At 27.7% G+C, this 21137-nt stretch overlaps 1 protein-coding gene across 2 annotated transcripts; it reads right to left on the bottom strand.

The window, feature by feature from the left end:
• Nucleotides 1–807: 807 nt before the first annotated feature.
• LOC129961660 (protein N-terminal glutamine amidohydrolase-like) lies at nt 808–20527 on the bottom strand. Of its 2 annotated transcripts, XM_056075187.1 has the most exons (7): nt 20389–20527; nt 20206–20298; nt 20010–20109; nt 19254–19307; nt 14430–14581; nt 10422–10546; nt 808–3860 (listed from the first exon to the last, which is right to left on the bottom strand). In XM_056075187.1, exons 1-7 carry the CDS (start codon nt 20400–20402, stop codon nt 3763–3765), a joined length of 636 nt encoding a protein of 211 aa, XP_055931162.1. In that variant the 5' UTR covers nt 20403–20527; the 3' UTR covers nt 808–3762. The 2 variants fall into 2 exon arrangements, with proteins under 2 accessions (XP_055931162.1, XP_055931163.1); XM_056075188.1 differs by lacking the exon at nt 808–3860 and adding an exon at nt 8163–8377 and having other exon boundaries at nt 20206–20502.
• Nucleotides 20528–21137: the final 610 nt, after the last annotated feature.

Raw genomic sequence — 21137 nt, 5'->3', positions numbered from 1 at the left:
ACAAGATCTAGATCCATGTCAACCACAAAATAAAAATAGACTTTTATAGAAACATACATAAAAACACAATGTAAAAAAAGAACAAGGAAAATGGCATAGTTAATCTTCCCATCATAACATTTATCGTCTCTTCTCTACTATCATCTTTCAAACTTTGAGAGATTCTTGTCGGCAATTATTCATTTCAAACCCGATCCATGATTAATGTTGAGTTATTCTTGATTAGACTGGAAACTTATTATCTCGTTATATGCGAAAATAATTAATACCACTAATGAGTACCTCCAAATATAGAAAAAATTTCATATATCAACTTTTTGAGTGTTTTCAAACCTGGTTAATAAACATTTGTAAAATTTGGGCCCCCAGTTTCATCAAAATTTATCTTCAAAACTGAAAAGCATCAATTACCTCAATTTCCATGTGATTAGGTTCTTTTTTCTTTCAAGGATTTAAAGTATTCAAAATCTATTTCAAATTCAGTTAATAAGGCTTAAAAATCTTTTCGAAGCACTTTTAAACAATGCAATTATTCACGAATTTTATTTACGCAGAAATTTAATTAGGATTTTAAAAATTATTCCATGAAACTATTATTAAAAATTTTTCAGTATTTTTATTATGTTTGGTAGTCATAAAAATATTTACTGAGGGCCACATGCACAAAGTGGATTTAGTTTAGCTTTGGACAAAAGGAAGCGCACTAGAGTATAATTAAGAAACATGAGTATCATTACAAGAGACTAAAGAGAAAAGTGTAATGCAGTTTTTAAAAAAACAGATAGTAAACTTTATTCAAAAGTCCAATATATAATGAGACACAAAAAAGATGCAACTTACATATTTAAGATCAAAACATGAATCAAATTGAAAATACTGAATTTACACAAAACATGTTGATGTGCAAGAAAACATGAGAGATACAGTTACAAGTATTAAAGTCATGTTATAAAAGGAAGCTTCACTTTTACAGATAACAATTTTACTGTACATTCTTCAACAGTGCCAATAAGTTACAAAATTGAAATCTTTTAGAAATTTTCTTGAAACTAACATTTGATGTCTATTAAATATATTAAAATAATGATATTTCAAAACATTTTAATAAATAATTTACAAAATTGTGTGAACAAAAATTATTCTGGGGGAAATAGATAAAATACAAGAATTAAAAATTTGAACAAATAAATATACTGATTTACTACAATGATGTTCTTTCACTTTATGTAAAACATCATTGGTAATGAATGTGACAGTATGTTCTAGAAGAAATTCAAAATATGTCTCTGCAAATAAAGTTTCACAATCATTCGGATAACTTGCAAGAAAAAGTGGTTAAATATGAGCCTGGTAATTTTAATGTTATCACAGAAACCGATTTTAAATTTATTTTTTTGCTCACTAACACAAAGAATAACATAAAAGCTGCATCTATATTATTAAGTGCAGTACAGATAATTGAGTAGAAGCCCATATTTCAAATTTTCACATAAATCATAACATGATTACCCACAATATTTTGAGAAATGTTGTCATCATTATAAAAATTAAACTCATGATATAATCATCATTCAACATATTCATCATCATTCAACATATTCATCATCATTCAATCATACTCATGATATTTTGAAAAAAAATTACTATCATTATAAAAATTTAAAAAGTAAAGCTAAAACTTATGAAATAATCATCATTAACATATTCATCATCATTCAATCATCATACCCATGATATTTTCAGAAATTTTGTCATCATTATGAGAATTAAAAAATTAAAGCTCATGACATAATCATCATTCATTTGAAATACTGCAATCAGAAAATTGTAGCTTCAATATAAAATCTCAATATGCAAAAAGAATTCGATGTGAATTATTTATTTATTTTATATATTTATTTTTATCAATGCTCAATACCAATTCCAATCAATGCTCAGAACCCCTTCCAATAAAATGATGAGTATAACTCGTCATTGAATTTTCATGCCATACAGCACAATGATGAGCTAAGCTCATCATGCAACTAAAGTTATTGTTAAATATAATAAATTTGGTTTAAAATTTCTGCAGTACTGAACCCAACAGTACTTCTTTATCACTTATATTAATATAATAGATGACTATTGTATACTGTTAGAATTTCTTGATATAAATCATGCTCAAATTGTTGTTAGTCGGTGGGATTACATTCATATAAACATTCAGAGTGAACATCGGTTTGGTCAATGTATATTTTTACTAAAGGAAAAACATGTTGTGAAATAAATGTTGTAATGGGTAAGAGTAAAGTAGACTATGAAGATCAAAATGATTAGAGAGATTCTGAAAATTCAGAATAAATAAGCATATGTTTACCTGATATATATATACATATATTAAGCATGATTAAGCATATATATATTGATAATGAAATTCATGGAAATGAAATATTATCAAGAAAATGAAGATACGCTAGGAGACTAATAAATGATTCCAGTGAATGTTCTGGAATCGAAGAGACACCATCATAAGTATGGAGGGAAATAGATAATGTGCCTGAAATACAGAAATGTATAGGAGTGCCTGGCATAAATGCTCTGATTTTGGAAGAACTAAAAGCTAATCCGAAGTCATTAGAGCTTTTTGAAGAAATGTTGAATATGAACTTACAAATTATAATAATATCCATACTAATAATGTAATTTTAATGAACAACATATTAAAATTATAAGACCGGCGTCCTGGTCTAGGGATAGCGCGTCTTCCCCGCGATCTGGACATCCCAGGTTCGAGTCCTGTTTCAGGCCTGGTTGTTCTTAACCCTGTGTTCTATCTGTGAGGTGTGTGAAAGTGCACCCCTGTAAGAAGGGGTTGTGCAAGCGAGTGTGTAAATGTCATCTTCATATGAGATAAAGTCAAACTTCTAATTTTCATATGAGATAAAGTCAGGTGCTGAGTGGTCTTTACCCTTCGAAGCTACTGCACAAACTTTGCTTAAATCATTAACTTCATCAGCGGCCTTGTTTATGACAAGTGCCATAAGTAACAACAAAAATTATAAAATGAAACAAGTTTTTTTAAATAAAAATTAAATGGTTATTTCATGCACACATTTTCATTATTAAATCTTACCGGAAAGGATTAATTCATTTTAATACTTTATTTTTAAAAACTTTTGTTTGAGATTTATTTATATCTTCAATGACAACTTTAAATAACTGAAACAAATTTTAGTTTTCAAACATTTTTCTTTTAATTACTATTTATTTATGTTCATTAGCATAATCTTCTTTGCTGCATTTCACATTTCTTTCTAAATGATTAAAATAATCAAAATAATACACATTTTAATTACTTCTTTATATATTTGGAACTTTCGTTTTACTTGAAAAATAAACTGGTTTTTTTAAACTATACCAGTGTAGTAGGCAAAGAATGAATTTTCAGTTTTTGTATAAATATATGAAAAACATGCTATTTGTAAAATTGCAGAGTAAACACGATCTCTATACATGTAGAATCTATTTTCATTTTCACATGTTAAAAAAAAATTAAAACCTCAAGTTTAAATTTAGAGCTCAAAATTAATCAAAGACATTAAAATTATGTCACAAAATCAAATAAATTTGTAACAATTTGAAAATCAGGTTATTTAATAAAAAAATGAGACAAAAGCTATAAGAGCATTAAATAATTTCAAAAGAAATGTAATAAATAAATATATATTTTCTGTCACTATCTACAATAAAATAAATATAATTTGCATATCACAACCTGTAAAATTATAAAAATTTCTCTAAAAATTGATTTAATTTCATGACTTCTCCAACACCTACAGATGGATCCATGCTGATGAATTCATCAATATTGTTTGTAGACTCTATAAAAAAGCAATTATACCATTTTATTACTAATACATAAATCAAATATCACAATGAATCTCATAAAATCATAAAAGTATTTTAGGATTTTTTCACAAAAATCTAATATAAGCAATATATACCCACATCTCAGTCTTTTTAAATGAATAAGAACTTATGCTTTGTTCTTTTTAGAAGAAAATCATTCATATTAAAATCATTTTTAAATTGGTTTTCAAAGGAGATATAATATTTCTCTATAAAAGAATTCTGTTTCAATCCTACAGATGTAAATTGATTTCCTTAGCATATTTACAAGAATATTTCTTAAGCCAGAAATTCATAACTTAATACATTATCAATTAATTATTAAATCAAGTTTGAAAAGTCAGCACTTCAAACAAATGGAAACTAATACTCAAAAATCGATTTCAATAAAAAAATTTCTAAAAAAATCCTCAGCATTAGCATAGTAATATCAATTGCAACGTTTCCCTCACATGATAATTGACATTCCGGCCAGATGCAACATCACCTGTTGCTCCACACATCGTTAAGTGCCTCCAGACCGCCATATTGGGATCCTCTTTGCCATTCGAGTCATTGTGTCTAGTCATTTTTTTTTTTTTTGTATCCAGACAAAACAACCTTATATATGTGTTTCCTCATTTCAAACAGATCCATCATATCTTCAAAGGAGAACCTGTAACCTTCTTCTGGAGCCTCAAATCATCCAGATGTTAAACTTTTTTTCCATTATGAAGGGATTCCACACATCTTCGAGGAACAATCAATCACCAACAACCATTTTCATTAAGTGTGGAAGTCAAGTGGACTTCAGCTGGTGTTAGCGGTGAATTGAATATAATTAACATGTGTTCGGAAAGGGTCAGCTACGAAGATGAATCATAAACAGACATTCTCACGAACGACTGGAAGCCACTGACGAAGCATTGCTGTGAGGCTATTGGGTGATAATGAACTCATGTTCACCAATGAGAAATTCAGAGGGGAGATCTGGCAGAAATAAAATGTGGTATGTTTTGAAAGAAGAAGAAAAGAGCCGTTTAAGGAGAAGTCAGAGAGACATGAGTGTTCAAAGGTGTTCCTGATTTTGTGAGAAGCACCGTGTGATTTGGGTTTCTGAGTTAAGATCTACCTGATAAAGATTGGTGGATTTCTGGAGTAGCCGTTTGAGCTAACAACCTGTTGAACGCTTTTTTGGTGTTTATTCTCCGAATTGATAGAGGAACTATTTCATGATTAACTTTCAACTGTTGTGTGAATTTTGTAAATAATATTAGCCTATATAAGGGCAAGTTGTGTTTGCGTATATATATAAGGCTATACATAAAAGAATTGTTTTGTTACACTACTCTTTTATTGATTGGTCAGACTCAAGATATTACACTATCAACTTATTTCCAATGCATCATTGAATATAATTGTAAATGGTTAGGAAAAGGCTTGGGTGGGTATGAAAGCAGTGGCAGAGATTCATACTCAGTAGTTGTGACCATTTTTTAAGTTGTTGTGGTTAAAATGATTACAGCTTAAGAAATTTCCAGAACATCAAATCAAAAAAACGAAACCCATGAATATGTTTTAAAACAAACTATTTAATTACAAAATTGCATTACAGATAATTCTTATGAAAAAAAAAATTGAATCATTATTCCTTTTCAAACCAAAATGGCTAAAATTTTAATGTCATGAAACTTCTATTTAAGAATTTAACAAATTATTCCATAGCAGCCTTAAGTATATGTATTGGATTATTAAGTTCTTGTATGAAAATATGGATAATGTTTCAGACCCAGTCTAAGGAAAGCTTAAACTCAGCCTTTACTGTTAAAGGAAAAGGAAACTGATATTTTTAACTTCAAACTATGCTAAGTTAAATATTGTACATGAAAAATGACTTCATTCAAATAAAGAGAATTCTGATATAAATAAGTAATATATAATGATGATTAACTTAAGATATTATTTTCTATATAAATTTACTTAAAACAGTCTTTATGTTGTACTAGAAAATCTGCACCTAACTTACAGAAGAAATTATAACAAAGATAGTTTTCAGTTATTTTCTCAGTTAAATTTAATTACTAAAGATTTACTTTCACAAATCTGATGCTTCTATTTTAGAACAGAACACATTAAGAATTAATCCCTAAAGAAGAAGAAGCCAATCAAGTTAAGAAGTTAACTAAAAAGGATAACTTTATAAATTATACACATGGTAAAATTAACATGGTTATAGTTTTTAATTTTAGTTTTTATTTAGTAATGCATTTTTTTTCTATTAGTAGATTACTATTAGTTTCAATCCCCTTTTAATTATAAGTTTTAATTTGAGTGTTCATGAACACAAAATTAAATCGTTAATTTGTGTATTCAGATTGCACTTCAGAGAAATAAAAGTTTGTGTATGAGAGAACTGCATGATAGAGGGCAAAATAAAGACAAACGTAGAAAAATTAATAAAGGGATCACTAATTTTATATTCTAGTTACATTTTTTTATGTTATATTGCAGAAAAGTTAATGAGTAAAACTTGCTGATTCATAATATTCTCACTTCATATGGAAGTTATTGTTAACATTTTTTAGACATTACTTTTATTTGGTATTGTATTTTTCTTCAGTTAATGGATTACTATTTGTTTCAAATGAATTTTAATGATTAGTTTTTATACAGTGTTAGTGAACTTTAGAGCATGGAAACAAAATTTTTACTGTAACTATATATCTATATTAAAAATGTACATCAAATAATTGTTTTATATTCATTTCTTAAGCACTCTGCCAATATGGATCAAATTTTTTACAACATTCATTAGTCAACATATGTCAATCATAACCAAGATTTAGTTAATAAGATAACAGTACATCTAGATGGACACACCTTCTAGTTTTTATAATATTTGCTACAATCAATTGTTGTTATATAATACATTCATAAAAGTATTACAGCATAAAAACAATTATTTTCCCTATTTAAATTTAGAAAAGGCAGAATCTTCAAAACCTCATGATTTTAGAATTGTAGAATAATAAGTGTAAATTATACTGCACATATTAGAGCTATGGAAAGAATTATCAATGATTCTACAATGAAACAAGAATCAACTAATACTAAACAAAAAGGGAGGAAATAAAGTTTGGATTTTCCAATCCAATCAATTTCATTATGAAGTGATATGATAAATTAGATCTACGGTAACTAGCCTAAATCAAAAGCAGAAATCCTATCATGGGAAAAGATGGTTGTAATGGCATTCTTCGCTTTTATATTGCATATAACTAACTGCTTTTTATAACCAGCTGCTCAAGGGGAATCTTGCTAAGGTTTAAAATCTCTAATGTACTGCTCATTGCAGCATCCCATGATTACCACTTTTTGATGATAGTGAGATGAATGAGTTGTTTTAAGTGGCGAGATGTGGAAAGATAAGCATATTTCTACAATTCTTCTGTCATTCTTTGATCTTGATTTCCATTGCATTAGATACTTTTTCCTTAATTCTTTTTCCAGATATATGTAAATGTTGTGTCATTTCTAACCAGGCCATTTTATTTTAATTCATATATGCACATGAATGCATGAACTTCAAGTGGCGAAAAAGCTTTCAGGAGTGTCAAGAACATTTTTGAATAATATCATTAAATGTGACCGAGATTATCTACCTTTGTTAATCTCAAAATGTTATTAAAAAATTCAATAACAAATTTTAAAAAGTTTCATTACAAAAAAATTATTATTGTTTTGTAAAAAGATGAATTACCAAATTTTAAAAATAGAAATCGCAATCTTCCATTTGTTTACCATAATTTAATGTTTCAGCTTCTTACAGTAAACAAAAATAGCTCTAAAGTATTTCATTGCAAATTAGAATATTTTTCCAACAATATTATGAGTTATTTACAATTTTCACACACCCTAAGTTACGAGCTCATATTGTTAAATATAAATATCTCCTCTCATTTTGACTAAATAAACACATCCTAATGGAAACACAAAAGCACAGAGGGTTTTAGAATCTGAAAATGAACAGTATAACTTAATGCTTATGATTTATATAACTTAATGTTTATGAATAAAATATATAAGTCTCATATTATGATAGATACAAAATTGTTCCTATTTTTTCTTCAGTTTATTGTGTACATGTATATTCCAAATTTAATCCAGTCCAATGACATAATAACTACCAATAAGTAATTGGACACCTCTGATAAAAGAGATAAACATAATTTATTCATATTCAATAGCTGGTAGAGGCAATTACAATCTTAACCCTCTGGGGCATGCTTTCCACAAGTGTTTGGATGATAAATAGTAGTATTTTCTTCAACTCTGCTTTAAGAAGACATGTAAGTTCTTTCATTGATTTTGAACCCCTTAATTCAGCGATCCAGCTCATCTCAGAGGTTTTCTATAGGATTCAAGTCTAGACTCTGGACAGGACCAGTCCCTCATTGTCATCATACCAATCCATGGTGGACCTTACAATATGATAAGTGAAGTTGTCATCCTGAAAATAATAATGATCCATCCATAAAATAGCTGCAGCAAAGGAAGCACATTGTTGTCTAGAATAGTGGAGGAGGGGATGGCATTGAGCTTATTATGAATTGGGATGAAGGGGATATTTCCATACCATGAGAAATATCCCCAGATCATAATTCCACCTCCATCAAACTTTACTGTACACACAATGCATTCTGGCAAAAGTTGTTCTCCACGCATGCACCAAATCCAGACACTCTGCCATCCGACTGGTAGCGATTGAAGCTTAATTCATCATTCCAGAGAACCTGCACTCACCTGAACCTGAACTCACTATGGTCCAATATCAATGTGTCTTGCACCACCTCACCCTAGCAACATGGTTGGATTTTGTAATCAAAGGCTTACGAGCAGAAGTACGAACATGGAAACCAAGAGTTTTTCTGAATTTCTTTGGACAGTAATCATCAGTCTCTATCGCATAGTTTCGTGGGCCTGCCAGTTAGAAGCGTATTCTGACAATCAACACTCACCTTCCACTTCTAAATCACAAAATCCACGGTCGATTTTGAAATGTTTAACTCTCTAGATATGTTCCTAAAGGATCGGTCATTTCTATGATATCTGACAATTACTTCTTTCTCAAAGTCAGAGAGCTCTGAATTTCGCAATATCTTGCATGCTGTTTTCTACACGATATTTAAGTACAGAAAGCATCATTAGTATTAAGCAGATCAAGATTGCAGATATTTTCATTTGCATGGGTGTCCAAATACTTATTGGCACAGTGTAGTACTATTAAAATGTAATTCTACAAGTAATTCATCTTCATAAAGCACATTATCTTTTGTACAGATAAAGTCAAAATCTTTATTCTTCAGTTTTGAAAAATACATTGAAATATAGAAAAGAATTTTAATTTCATTGCAATGATTAAATGTTTGTTGATTATTATGCAATATATATTTAACGTTAAAACATATTTTTAAAGCATTAGCATGGTCAAAAAGAGGAATACTTTTGAAAATTTAAAAACTTTGCTTTATTCCATCCCAAGGAGCAACAAGAAAGAAGAGATAATGAAACTGACGTCCATTCACATCTCAATACAAATGCAAAACAGTGAAAAAGCGCAAAATATTTTTCCCCAGTGATTTTATACTATGAGATTCTGATAGAAATTCTTTGACATAAGTAGATTTAAGAAATGGAAATATAGGTACCTTTTCAAAGAATTAGCTTAGTTTTACAGATTTTTATCCCTTCACTTGAAGCGTGTGAAAGTGCTGATCAAAGCAGTTTTACAGAACTCATATATTGAATTAATTAAATAAAAAAAGTGGAATTGGATCAGGAAATAAAAGAACATTCTAGAATTAAGTTAATATGGGTTAAATTAAGATAAAAATTAGAAAATTAATTAGGATTTAATTTAAATTTAGAGTTATAATTACATATATATTTAAAAGCTTATCAAAATTCAGAAAAAAAATTAGAAGACTACAAAATAAATATTATTAGAAACATGGTTTTTTTTTTTAATTTTAAAATGAAAAAATCATTTTAAGCAATAATAATTTCAGAAACAATTGCAGAAAATGCTAAATCCTGCTTAATTTTTAATTAAAAAAATAAAACTGCTTTTTAGGTGCATATTCCTATTCCCCAAAATTTATACTAAATTTGTAGTTCTAGGTCAAATGGTCTACCAATATATGACAAGTCAGCATCCTTTTAGCAGAGATAATATTGATAACACATAAATGATTAAAAAAATTTCAATAATTTAAAGCTTTAATAATACTAAATAAAACAGCTAGCTTGAAGAATAATTCAACAATCAAAATTGGACTTAATTTTGATTAATTCAAAATTTAGCTTATTTTCTTATTTTAGCAAATAAGAAAAAATTTAAAATGTATTTTTCTTCATATTAAAAACAGGACAAGATTTTATTTCAACAATATAAGTTTTGACAATTCTTGAATAAGGTCATATTATATATTTAGAAACAATTCAAAAGGTGAAGAGTATCAGCAGTTTAAATACAATAATGAAAAAGAAATTACCTGGTGTTGATAAACAAGGATAGGGTGGAGGATCTTTAATCCATGTACCATCTGGTTTTCTCATTCTTGAGCGATCAGATGCAAAAGCTTTTAAAAATGTGTCTGCAGGTATCACTCGAAAGGATCTGAAAGAATTGTAGTTTTTAACTATAAGAAATCACCAAGCAGCATTCACACAGAAATATGAATAAATGATCTGAAAAACATTCTACAAGAGATAGAAGATTAAATATTATTTAAGAGGTCATATATTATACAAGAATCTACAAGATATTACTTAAGTTTTGAAAGCAAAATAAAGTTTTAAATTTTGTAAATTGCATAAAGTAAGTAATAAAAGTAAATTGCATAAAGTAAGTAAAAAAAGTAAATTGCATAAAGTAAGTAAAAAAAGTAAATTGCATAAAGTAAGAAAGTCTTTATGCGTCAGTATACTCACAGCAAAATTTGTACTATTTATTTGCATTCAGGTGCAAATATTTTTTTAATTATTATTTTTTTATTATTTAAAGTCATAAAAAAAACCTTTAAAACCTTTCATGTTATAGAATCATACTTATTTTCTAGATGATTTTTTTCATTTCAAAGTAAAAAATAATAATATAAGACATATATGTATACAAAAGTATTAAAATCAAGTTAATAGGAAAATCAAATAAACCAAATAAAAAAGAATCCAGCCTGAAGACTTTTTCAAGGGTGACTCACGAGGACTTCCTCGTGACTTCATAAGTCACGAGGAATCATTATTAGACCTTTGTCTCGATTTCCTTCACAGAAAAAATCCCTTTCTTTGAATCCCTGTCTGAGGGTGACCCTTGAAAAAGTCTTCAGGCTGGATTCTTTTTTATTTCGTTTAATTTTTATTTGGTTTATTTGATTTTCCTATTAACTTGATTTTAATACTTTTGTATCAATTCATCTGTGTTTTAGAAGTAGCTGCAGTTGCACTCTCTAAATACTATGAAGTTTCTTTCCTTTTCCTTTTTTGGTTTTAGTTTGAACAGGTAATAATTTTTAGTTGCGATTTCGAAACTGTTTTATTTTGTTTTCAATTTAGTTTTGTTTTCAAACTATTTCTTACTTTAGATTGGTTACTTATATATATATATATATATATATAACCAATCTAAAGTAAGAAAAAGTTTGTAAACGAAACTAAAATGAAAACGAAACAAAACAGTTTCGAAATCGCAACTAAAATTTATTACCTATTTAAACTAAAACCAAAAAGGAACTTCATAGTATTTAGAGAGCGCAATTGCAGCTACTTCTAAAACACAGATGAATTTATACAAAAGTATTAGAATCAAGTTAATAGGAAAAACAAAAATCAAATAAAAATTAAACCAAAAAAATTATTAAAAAATATTAAAAAAGAATCCGGCCTGAAGACTTTTTCAAGGGTCACCCTCAGGCAGGGATTCAAATAAAGGGATTTTTTCTGTGAGGACATACAGACATTAAGTCTAATAATGATTCCTCGTGACCCGAAAATCCCCCGAAATTATGCTCAAGAGATATACCATTTTAACAGAAAGGAAATACAAAATAACAAATTAGAAAAAAACCACAAAGTAAAAATACAATGAAAACAATAACAATAAAAACAAAAACAGCATTAAAATTAAAATTAAAATTAAAAACGAAAAGGCCAGAACATACCTTCCAACAGTGAATGAAACTTTAAACAATCGATTGTGATTTCCTGTTTTTGAAAGTTAACGGTAAATTATGTAAACAGAGGTAGGCACCCAGCGCCATCTATTGAGTGATCCAATATATGACGAATATTTATATATGACGAATATTTAAATGAAAATATCATTCCTAAAAATAACTGGCTTGAGTTATGTAATTTTAATATTACTGAAAATTACGTGTTTAATGGTATTAATTTTTATAAACAAGTCAAGGGCATTCCAATGGGGACAGCTTTCTCAAGTGCTTTAGCTAATATTTTCCTGCATTGCTATGAGAAAAAAATAATTAAATATAATTTAATAAACGGGTGGAGATATATTGATGACCTACTTTTGATTAACTTCGACAATACTAATATTATTACTAATTGCTATCCAAAAGATTTAATTCTAAAAGATACAAATATAAATCAACTTGAGGCTACCTTTCTGGATTTAAAAATCGAAATTGCTAATGATAAAACAATAGTTGGTATATACGATAAAAGGGATGATTTCAACTTTAAAATAACAAAACTATGTAACTACCATTCCAATCTAAACTCTAAAATTTTCAAAAATCTAATTTTCTCACAAGTTAACAGGATCAAAAGGGTTTGCAATAATAAAAATTCTTATATTGAAGCATCAAATATCCTCCTTAAAAATTTAATTAAAAATGATTTTCCTAGAAATTACTGTAATGTCAATTTTTTAATTAAACAAGGTATGGTTTGGGATTAATCTTTTGGCTTAAATAAAAATAGAAATTTACTTGCATATTGGATCACTCAATAGATGGCGCTGGGTGCCTACCTCTGTTTACATAATTTACCGTTAACTTTCAAAAACAGGAAATCACAATCGATTGTTTAAAGTTTCATTCACTGTTGGAAGGTATGTTCTGGCCTTTTCGTTTTTAATTTTAATTTTAATTTTAATGCTGTTTTTGTTTTTATTGTTATTGTTTTCATTGTATTTTTACTTTGTGGTTTTTTTCTAATTTGTTATTTTGTATTTCCTTTCTGTTAAAATGGTATATCTCTTGAGCATAATTTCGGGGGATTTTCGGGTCACGAGGAATCATTATTAGACTTAATGTCTGTATGTCCTCACAGAAAAAATCCCTTTATTTGAATCACTGCCTGAGGGTGACCCTTGAAAAAGTCTTCAGGCCGGATTCTTTTTTAATATTTTTTAATAATTTTTTTGGTTTAATTTTTATTTGATTTTTGTTTTTCCTATTAACTTGATTCTAATACTTTTGTATATATATATATATATATATATATATATATATATATATATATATTATATATATATATATATATAGGAAAAGAACAAGAATGGTATTTTGACTGAATAAAAGAATAAACACTTCACTATTATACTAAAGAATAGGATGGATTAAAGTGGGGCACAGAAAAAAATGTATTACAAAATATATTAAATTACAGAATATGATTCAAAACATTAAAATACAAAAAGCAGATCAAAGAAACTATAATATGGAAATTACACTAACTCGATGAGTATATTGAAATAGCAACCTTCCAATTTATACATTTGAAGTTTTACATAAAATCAGATTTATAAGCACAAAATTGAGAAAATACACAAGGAAACATTAAAAATAATATAAAATACATTTATAAATTTAAAAAATAAAATAAATTATAAAGAGTACTTTTGGGGGAGAGAGAGGGAAATAACATAGTACAAATAGTACGATGTGTCCAATTTGAGTGCCATTACAATTAGCTTCAACCTGTTGATTATTGTTTGAGAAACTCAATGTCTTTTTTAATAAATTGTTAGTATTTGGGCTATGTCAAATGACTGAAAGGTTTTACTAAAATAGATAAAGCCTCTGCTTAATGCCATGAAAATTTTAGGAATAAAATTTGTTTTGAGAAACTTAAAAAGCAAAGCACTAATATTTAAAAGCTATTAATACATATTATTCACATTGCAAAGAATTTTATTCTAGAAAATAAATGAAGCTAAAAAATGGGGCCCACTCCTGATGGACCTAGTAATTTTGAAGTGTAAACAGATAATACGGGAATTACCTTGACCAAAATACCATTTTTCAAACTTCATCATCAACAGGATGAATTTTAAACCATTGACAAGAAATTTAACATGAACTGAGTCAATATAAGCAATAGGATGCATAAAAGAAATTGGCAATTAAACCCATACCTCATGGGTTTAATTGCCAATTTCTATAAGATGGTATATTCAATCAAAATTTACTATTAAGATGGTATATTCTCAGAAATGTTAAATGTAACAAGATAAAAAAAAAAGAAAATATATTTACCTATGATAGATGGGTTTTAAACAAGCATCAAACTGAAATGTCATAGTTGCATATTCATCGAGAGGAGATGGAAATGGCAAAATACTGTCTAAATCATATACCAAAGTTCCCTTGTCATTGCATGAATTGTAAATGAATATGACATGATAATCCTGAAAGAAAAAAAAAGTGAGTTAAAGTTATTAAATTCTATTTATTATATCTTGAATTTGTATCGAGATTAAGTTATAATACAAAAAACACTTTTGTAGTGCTATGTTTTTTTTATAATATATAATTTATACATATATTTGTGCTTAGGAATTAAAATTTTATTGTTAACTAGCTGCCTTTGGTGACCAGCCAGTTTGCCTATCTTAATGTTCGTTAAAATTTTAATAATTAAATATTTTATGCAATTCCTATTTTAATAGCTTCTTCATCCAAAAATTTTACAACTTCAAATTTTGATAGTCATATAATTCACTCATAATATTATAAAGGCCTTCAGTCATAATGTAATATGCACCTCTCTAATTTTCTATTAGCTCCTGTAGAATTTATGCTTTAAATTAAAGTGGAAAGGATTAATCTGCAATTAATGCAATAATATTTTTTACTGAAACAAAGCATTTTTTTTATAATATGATTACTGATAACAGAGTGGCTGAGCATTTAAACCTTATGGGCACTAAAGAATGTCTTTCTTAATTTATGTAATATCTCAAGAATTTGTCAAAAAAATTTTCTCAGGTCATCATGAGCAGATCAATTAATTAAAAATGTTTGATCAAACACTAAGAAAATAAACAGAATCATTTTAAATAATTGGTCAGAAACAAGTTAAAAAAACTACTTGAAAACATGATGTACTTAAAACTATAAGCATATACAAAAAATATATAACTAACATAAATACAATTTAATTACAAAAGCACACAATTAACCTAAAAAAAATTTTAATCAAGACCGCATCAATTGAAAATAGTTGTCAACAATCAGAACACAATGCGCATGTGTGAATTTTTATACGCCAATTGGGGTAACGCTATACAGATTAGAAATTTGTAATTTCCTTTATTCTGTTTTATTTTAATTCAAAAGTACTTCAGAATGAATCTCAAAGGTCGAATAATTAACAATGTTTAATTTTAAATGCTGAAATGTTAAGAAAATAAACAGAATCGTTTGAAATAATCAGCCGAAAAATTTTAAGCCTAGCCTCATTAGCGTGGGAATAAAAACTGAAGCTTTACTCATTTGGCAATGGGGAAAATGAAAAGATTTTTTTTGGTGGGAAAGTTAGTTCTTAATTAATAATTAAAATTCTAATAGAAAATTCAAAAAAAGAGACCCCAGGTGTACATTCCCGACCTACAAGGTATACATGTACAAAATTTGGTAACTGTAGGTCAAACGGTTTGGGCTGTAGAGCACCAACACACACACATTGAGCTTTATATAAGTATAGATTTAAAAAAAAAAAAAAAACATGACTCCATTATTTCTCTGTGTTGAAAATTTATTTCGTTTATATTTCTTTTTACATTTGTGTTAGAAATCATTTATTATTATAACATCTTCAAAGAATATTCTGATTGAAATAAAACTATGAGTAAAGCAAAATAAATTTTTCTACAGAAATTCCACACTTATCATGTTTTATTCAAGTGTTCATTTGAACACTTTAACATTATACAGAGCTTCTTAAACTAACCTGCAATGACCATTATTAAGCAATTTCAAGGACAAAATATTGCCAAATAAAAAGTGGCCCAATAATACCCTTTCAATAAGTAAAATTTTTATGATAATTATATTTATAAAAAATTATAATATTAATTAGTTTTATAATATTAAAATGAAACTTATTATTTTTATAGTGGATTTGATTATTTACAAAAACAATATAAAAAAGGGGTTTTATACATAATAGGTCTTTTTATATTTGTTTAAATCTTATTTTGTTTTTAAAAATTCAAAAGTAATTTTGGAATAAAACTCATAATGTCAAATTGTGTTCTAATTATATGGATTACATCTGAAATACCATAGAACCCTCTGAATTTATGTGTTAATGAACATGTTTTAACCCATAGTAACAGCTATAATGTACACTGCTCTTGAATACATGATTTATCAATACAAATCAATTTCAAATAACTGTTACTCTCTAATTTGGTAGAAAGAGCTAGAATGAGTTTTCTTTACTTCACAGGAAAAATATTTAGACATTCATTTAATGCATGAGTATTAATTTGTTTTACACAGAAAAATTTAATTTTTTTTTCAAGATGTAGTCTTTATACTGAATTGACAAAGGATTAAATTGACTTTCCAACTTAATGCTTAAATAGTAGCAAAAGGGGACAACACAACAATTTTTATTTTAAAAATTCTGATATAATGATTTATATTTAAAATTGAGATATTGTGATGTGATTTTTATATTACCTATATATTAAAATCTTACAATATTAAGATGCCTCATATTCAGTGATTAATTTGCAGTATATATTTATATGAATAAATTCCAGAAATTACAGTCACAGCCACAAATCTGCTCGTACAAACAGTTAATGATATATTTTCTTTATGAAACTAATAAAATCACATTTTGCAGAAATCAAACAATTTCAAAGTAACCAAAGTATTGTTTTTTTAATTGCAAATAACATTTTAACAAAACCAATGCTTTGGCTTAAGACATGGTCTTCACTTAGACTAGAATAAGATAATTTGCAAACTAATACATGTAATAATATTATTAAAACTAAACACTTGTTTATTATTACAATCATGCACAAAACACGAATAAATTACCAAATAATTAGGTATTATTGTCAAACACTTTCTATAGGAAAATACATTACTATATTTATCAATATACAACAAGATAGCAAAAGCCTGCTGTCTATATATTTAAAATAATGGACAAAAAGGACCAATCCCCAACCCTAACCACTTATCTGATATTGCTAATTTTTAATTTTATGAAAAATTAATGGTTACTAAATATATCATCAATGACTGCTACACCCTCACCACCCATCATTTTTTAGTGAAATTTCAAAAACATTATGTCATATGAAATTCCAAAACATATTATCTATAGGGAGGGTGATCATCACAGAGTACCCCACCCTTAACAAAGGTATCAATTTCCAAAGTTTGTATACCATTTGAAAACTCACAATGTTAAACAGATTGATAATGGTCACCAACTCTTCTCCATCCTTCATTTCTTATATATATATATATATATATATATAGTTACGGAACTTCCTCAACTAAGTCCGTAAAGTCACCGGCTTTACTCGTAGTGGGTTTATTGTGAGAAACAATCTGCAGACTTCAATAGAAAACAACGGTGTTTATTAACACATAGACACAAATACACAGACGGGACATTCACAAGCAGCACACTTAATGCAAACAGTAGCCCACAAGTAGCAATTGGTAGCTAACATCAATCATAGCACACAAAATGGCCAGACAGAATCCAGCAGGAGGAATTAGCTATTCCATTAGCTACTATTAGATATTCTCTATGGTTTCTCCAAATGCCTGCAATTCTCCACTATCTCCTTGCTTTAGATGTATCCAACAGCTGACACACTACTACATGCGATTTGATGCTGCTTCTATAATAAACTCCAGGATTTGGCAATTGATTGTAAAGCAGTTTTCCCTATGATGAAACTATGCTGGGGAGCAACACTACAGATTCGTAACAATATATGCATATACGTTATGAAATTTTAAAGTCTAACTTAAAACAATCTACTTCATAATTTTTATGTTAATTTAGCCTGTATTAATTTCATTCTAAAATGTTTCCTTATTTCCTAATCCAATTCCCACTTTTTTATTAAATTAATTCTACATGCGCTCTAGAAAACTGATGCATTTCCCACACTCAGAGAGAAGGGATAAAAATCCCTAGTGTTTACATTCTTTTAGATACCTAAATTCCCCTTGCCTAAATTGACATGTGGCAAAGGAATCCCTATAAAAATTTCATAGTAAAATGATAGAGGGGAAAAATTTCTGCCTCTTTTCACATGTACTGTGATGTAAATGGACATCAATTTTATTATAACTTCTTGTACATAGTATGCCTCCCGTGACGAAATAAATCAAAGTTTTTAAAATTTCAAAAGTTTCTTCTTCTTGGGCCATGCAACAACTAAAATATGTTTACATATATATATATATATATATATATGACAAATCTTCACACAGCTCTCTCTTTTAGCCTAAACAACTGGATAAATATTGCTCATTTTATTTACCACTTTACATGCAAAGTTAACAAATCAACATTATCCATATTTATTATGCAAGTATAATTCAAAAATGATACTTCCATTACTGTAATAAGATGTAGTTTATCAAAGTTGGTTGGCATTACAAAATTAAAATTATTAATGTGACAGATGAACAGGTGGTTACTAAAGGTAGTTATTTGATAATTAAATAAAAAAATTTGTATAAGAAAAATTAAGCCTTTGTGGCCATTCATTCAATGAACATTATAAAAGAGGGCATGGACAGAGATAAAGCACCAATAAGTAATATTTACACAAAGTTTTTTTTTTTTTTTTTAAATTTTTACATGCTACATCACTCTTTTTTTTATAAAAAAAATTACAATTCAAAAGGAAACATGTTTTTGTATGTGGGTGGGGGGGGCAAGAGTTTCTTTATTACATAGAACCCTTTTTACCAAAAATATTTTTTTAAAAAACAGCAATTGTATTACATTCTTCTACATTAAATTGATACAGTAAAAATTCAAATTAGTCTATTTCAACAAAAAATGCAAAAAAAAAAGTTAATTACCCAGATAGCCAAATAATTTTCATCCTTTCCGGACTTTTGAAACCACAAGGGAATCTGAAAGCATTTTTAAACAAAGGTGTAATAATTAGAATTCAATACAACAAAAAGAAAATATTCAATAGAAGACACTTTTTTTTTTACTAAAACAAACAACTGAAACTAAAAAACAAAATTACTCTTTGAGAAAAGGTTATTATAATTTTGTAATTTTATTCTTTATACTGATTAATATTAGAAATATGACAATTTTTAATCATACAAGCTATTTCAAATTTTAAGTTTTGTCATGTATAACTATAGAAAATGTGCACCAATATTAAAGGCATTAGAATTTACTTAAAAAATTATCAAAACTAATTGAGTCTAAAAATTTCACAAAAATAACTTTGTTAATAAATCTGTAATTAATGCTAAGTTACTTTTATTATGGTCTAAGAACATTTTATTTTAAAAACTAATCTTCTGGAGATCATTTTTAAATATCCACATAAATAAAATAATTTATAATAACATACATAAATATAAATAAAACTGAGCGAAAATGTATCTTAACAAAACAAAATAGAACTGATTAACAGAATATAAATAATGTAGCCTTACATATTGTAATTCGGAGCATACTAAATGCTTAATTATCAGTTTTACATTTCTTTATAATATGCAGTTCAAATTTAAGTACCGCTCAAACGATATAGCATACATTTCAGAATCAGAAATTTATTGTAACAAAAACTACAATTAGGTCTATAGACTTACCGTTTGATTTCTGTTAGAAATAAAAACGGCATAGCAGGCTGGTAAAAAACTGTTCTGGTTATTTTTCACATATTCACATAATTTCCAAACATTCTCTTCACTACAAGCAAAAATAAAATTATTAAGGATGCAATAAGTACATTAATAAACTTAACAAAGAAAAGAATTCGTTACTCAATCAGTCATATTAATTTACCAATAACATGATGTATAACAACATTCATCTATAGATGGCAATGTCAGTTCATTTAGAGAATCCATTTCCATGCAATCGGTCGGAATATTAGCTCTGAAAGAAAACATTATTTCGAAAAGTCAATTTTAATTTGTACTTTGAACACCCGCAATGTAATGCAAATGGTGTTATTACATTTCTCACCCTAAACAAAGCATAAAAATTTATGAATTATCAATCAATGTTGTTTAAATTTCCAACATATTATTTTAAAATGGCTGATCTATTGAGTAGGACCACCTTCTTCAATTGTCAAAAAAACGTAAACAAAAATAGGTAGTTCTTCTTGCGCAGTCACAGTGAACTCAACTAATAGCAAAATTTATTTGTTTATCGGGTCTAACTTATTTGAATGAGCACAGTATACACAGTATAGCATCCTTTACAGTCGATATGCGAAAAACACAAATAAAGTTTCAATAATTGAGATGTAATATTCCCGTTAATAGAAGATGATTGCGGCTTGCAATTTGTTGAATAGCTCTAGAGGGCCATTGGTAAAAACTGTTTGACCAGCAGCTTTGTAGCTTTGATAAATCGTGATGGCCAAGCTAATCAAGCGGAGGCGAAAGCTGGAAAATTGGATTCGAGATAAGATATGGAAGTATATTTTTACTATGTTCATTCATTAAAATATTTAAACTCAACCACCGGCCAATTTGCAGAAAACAGCCTTCTAACTTACGGCATAGATTGTATATTAAGTTATCACTGTCACTGTATTTCGGTGCTGGCTTCGGTGTGCCTTTTGTTTTTCTTTTAATTTCTACAAAAGTATTTAAATTAAATTAACAATTTATGAATAGTTTCAATTAATACATTCCTCATATTTTTCCTTTTTTGCAAAAATAAATTATAATTTTTTAATGCTTGAAATTATAATTTAATTTTAA

The sequence above is a fragment of the Argiope bruennichi genome, chromosome 2 (genome assembly GCF_947563725.1).
Source record: "Argiope bruennichi chromosome 2, qqArgBrue1.1, whole genome shotgun sequence".
Taxonomy (NCBI): Eukaryota; Metazoa; Arthropoda; class Arachnida; order Araneae; family Araneidae; genus Argiope; species Argiope bruennichi.
This window is presented reverse-complemented; position numbering and strand designations above follow the sequence as displayed.

What these genes read in the sequence shown, in the direction of transcription:
- LOC129961660 (XM_056075187.1), bottom strand. An exon ending in TTTCTAACAGAAATCAAACG is followed by an intron (nt 19,308 to 20,009) that starts GTAAGTCTATAG and finishes AAATGCTTTCAG; the next exon opens with ATTCCCTTGTGGTTTCAAAA. An exon ending in TCCTTGTTTATCAACACCAG is followed by an intron (nt 3,861 to 10,421) that starts GTAATTTCTTTT and finishes GCTTTTTTATAG; the next exon opens with AGTCTACAAACAATATTGAT.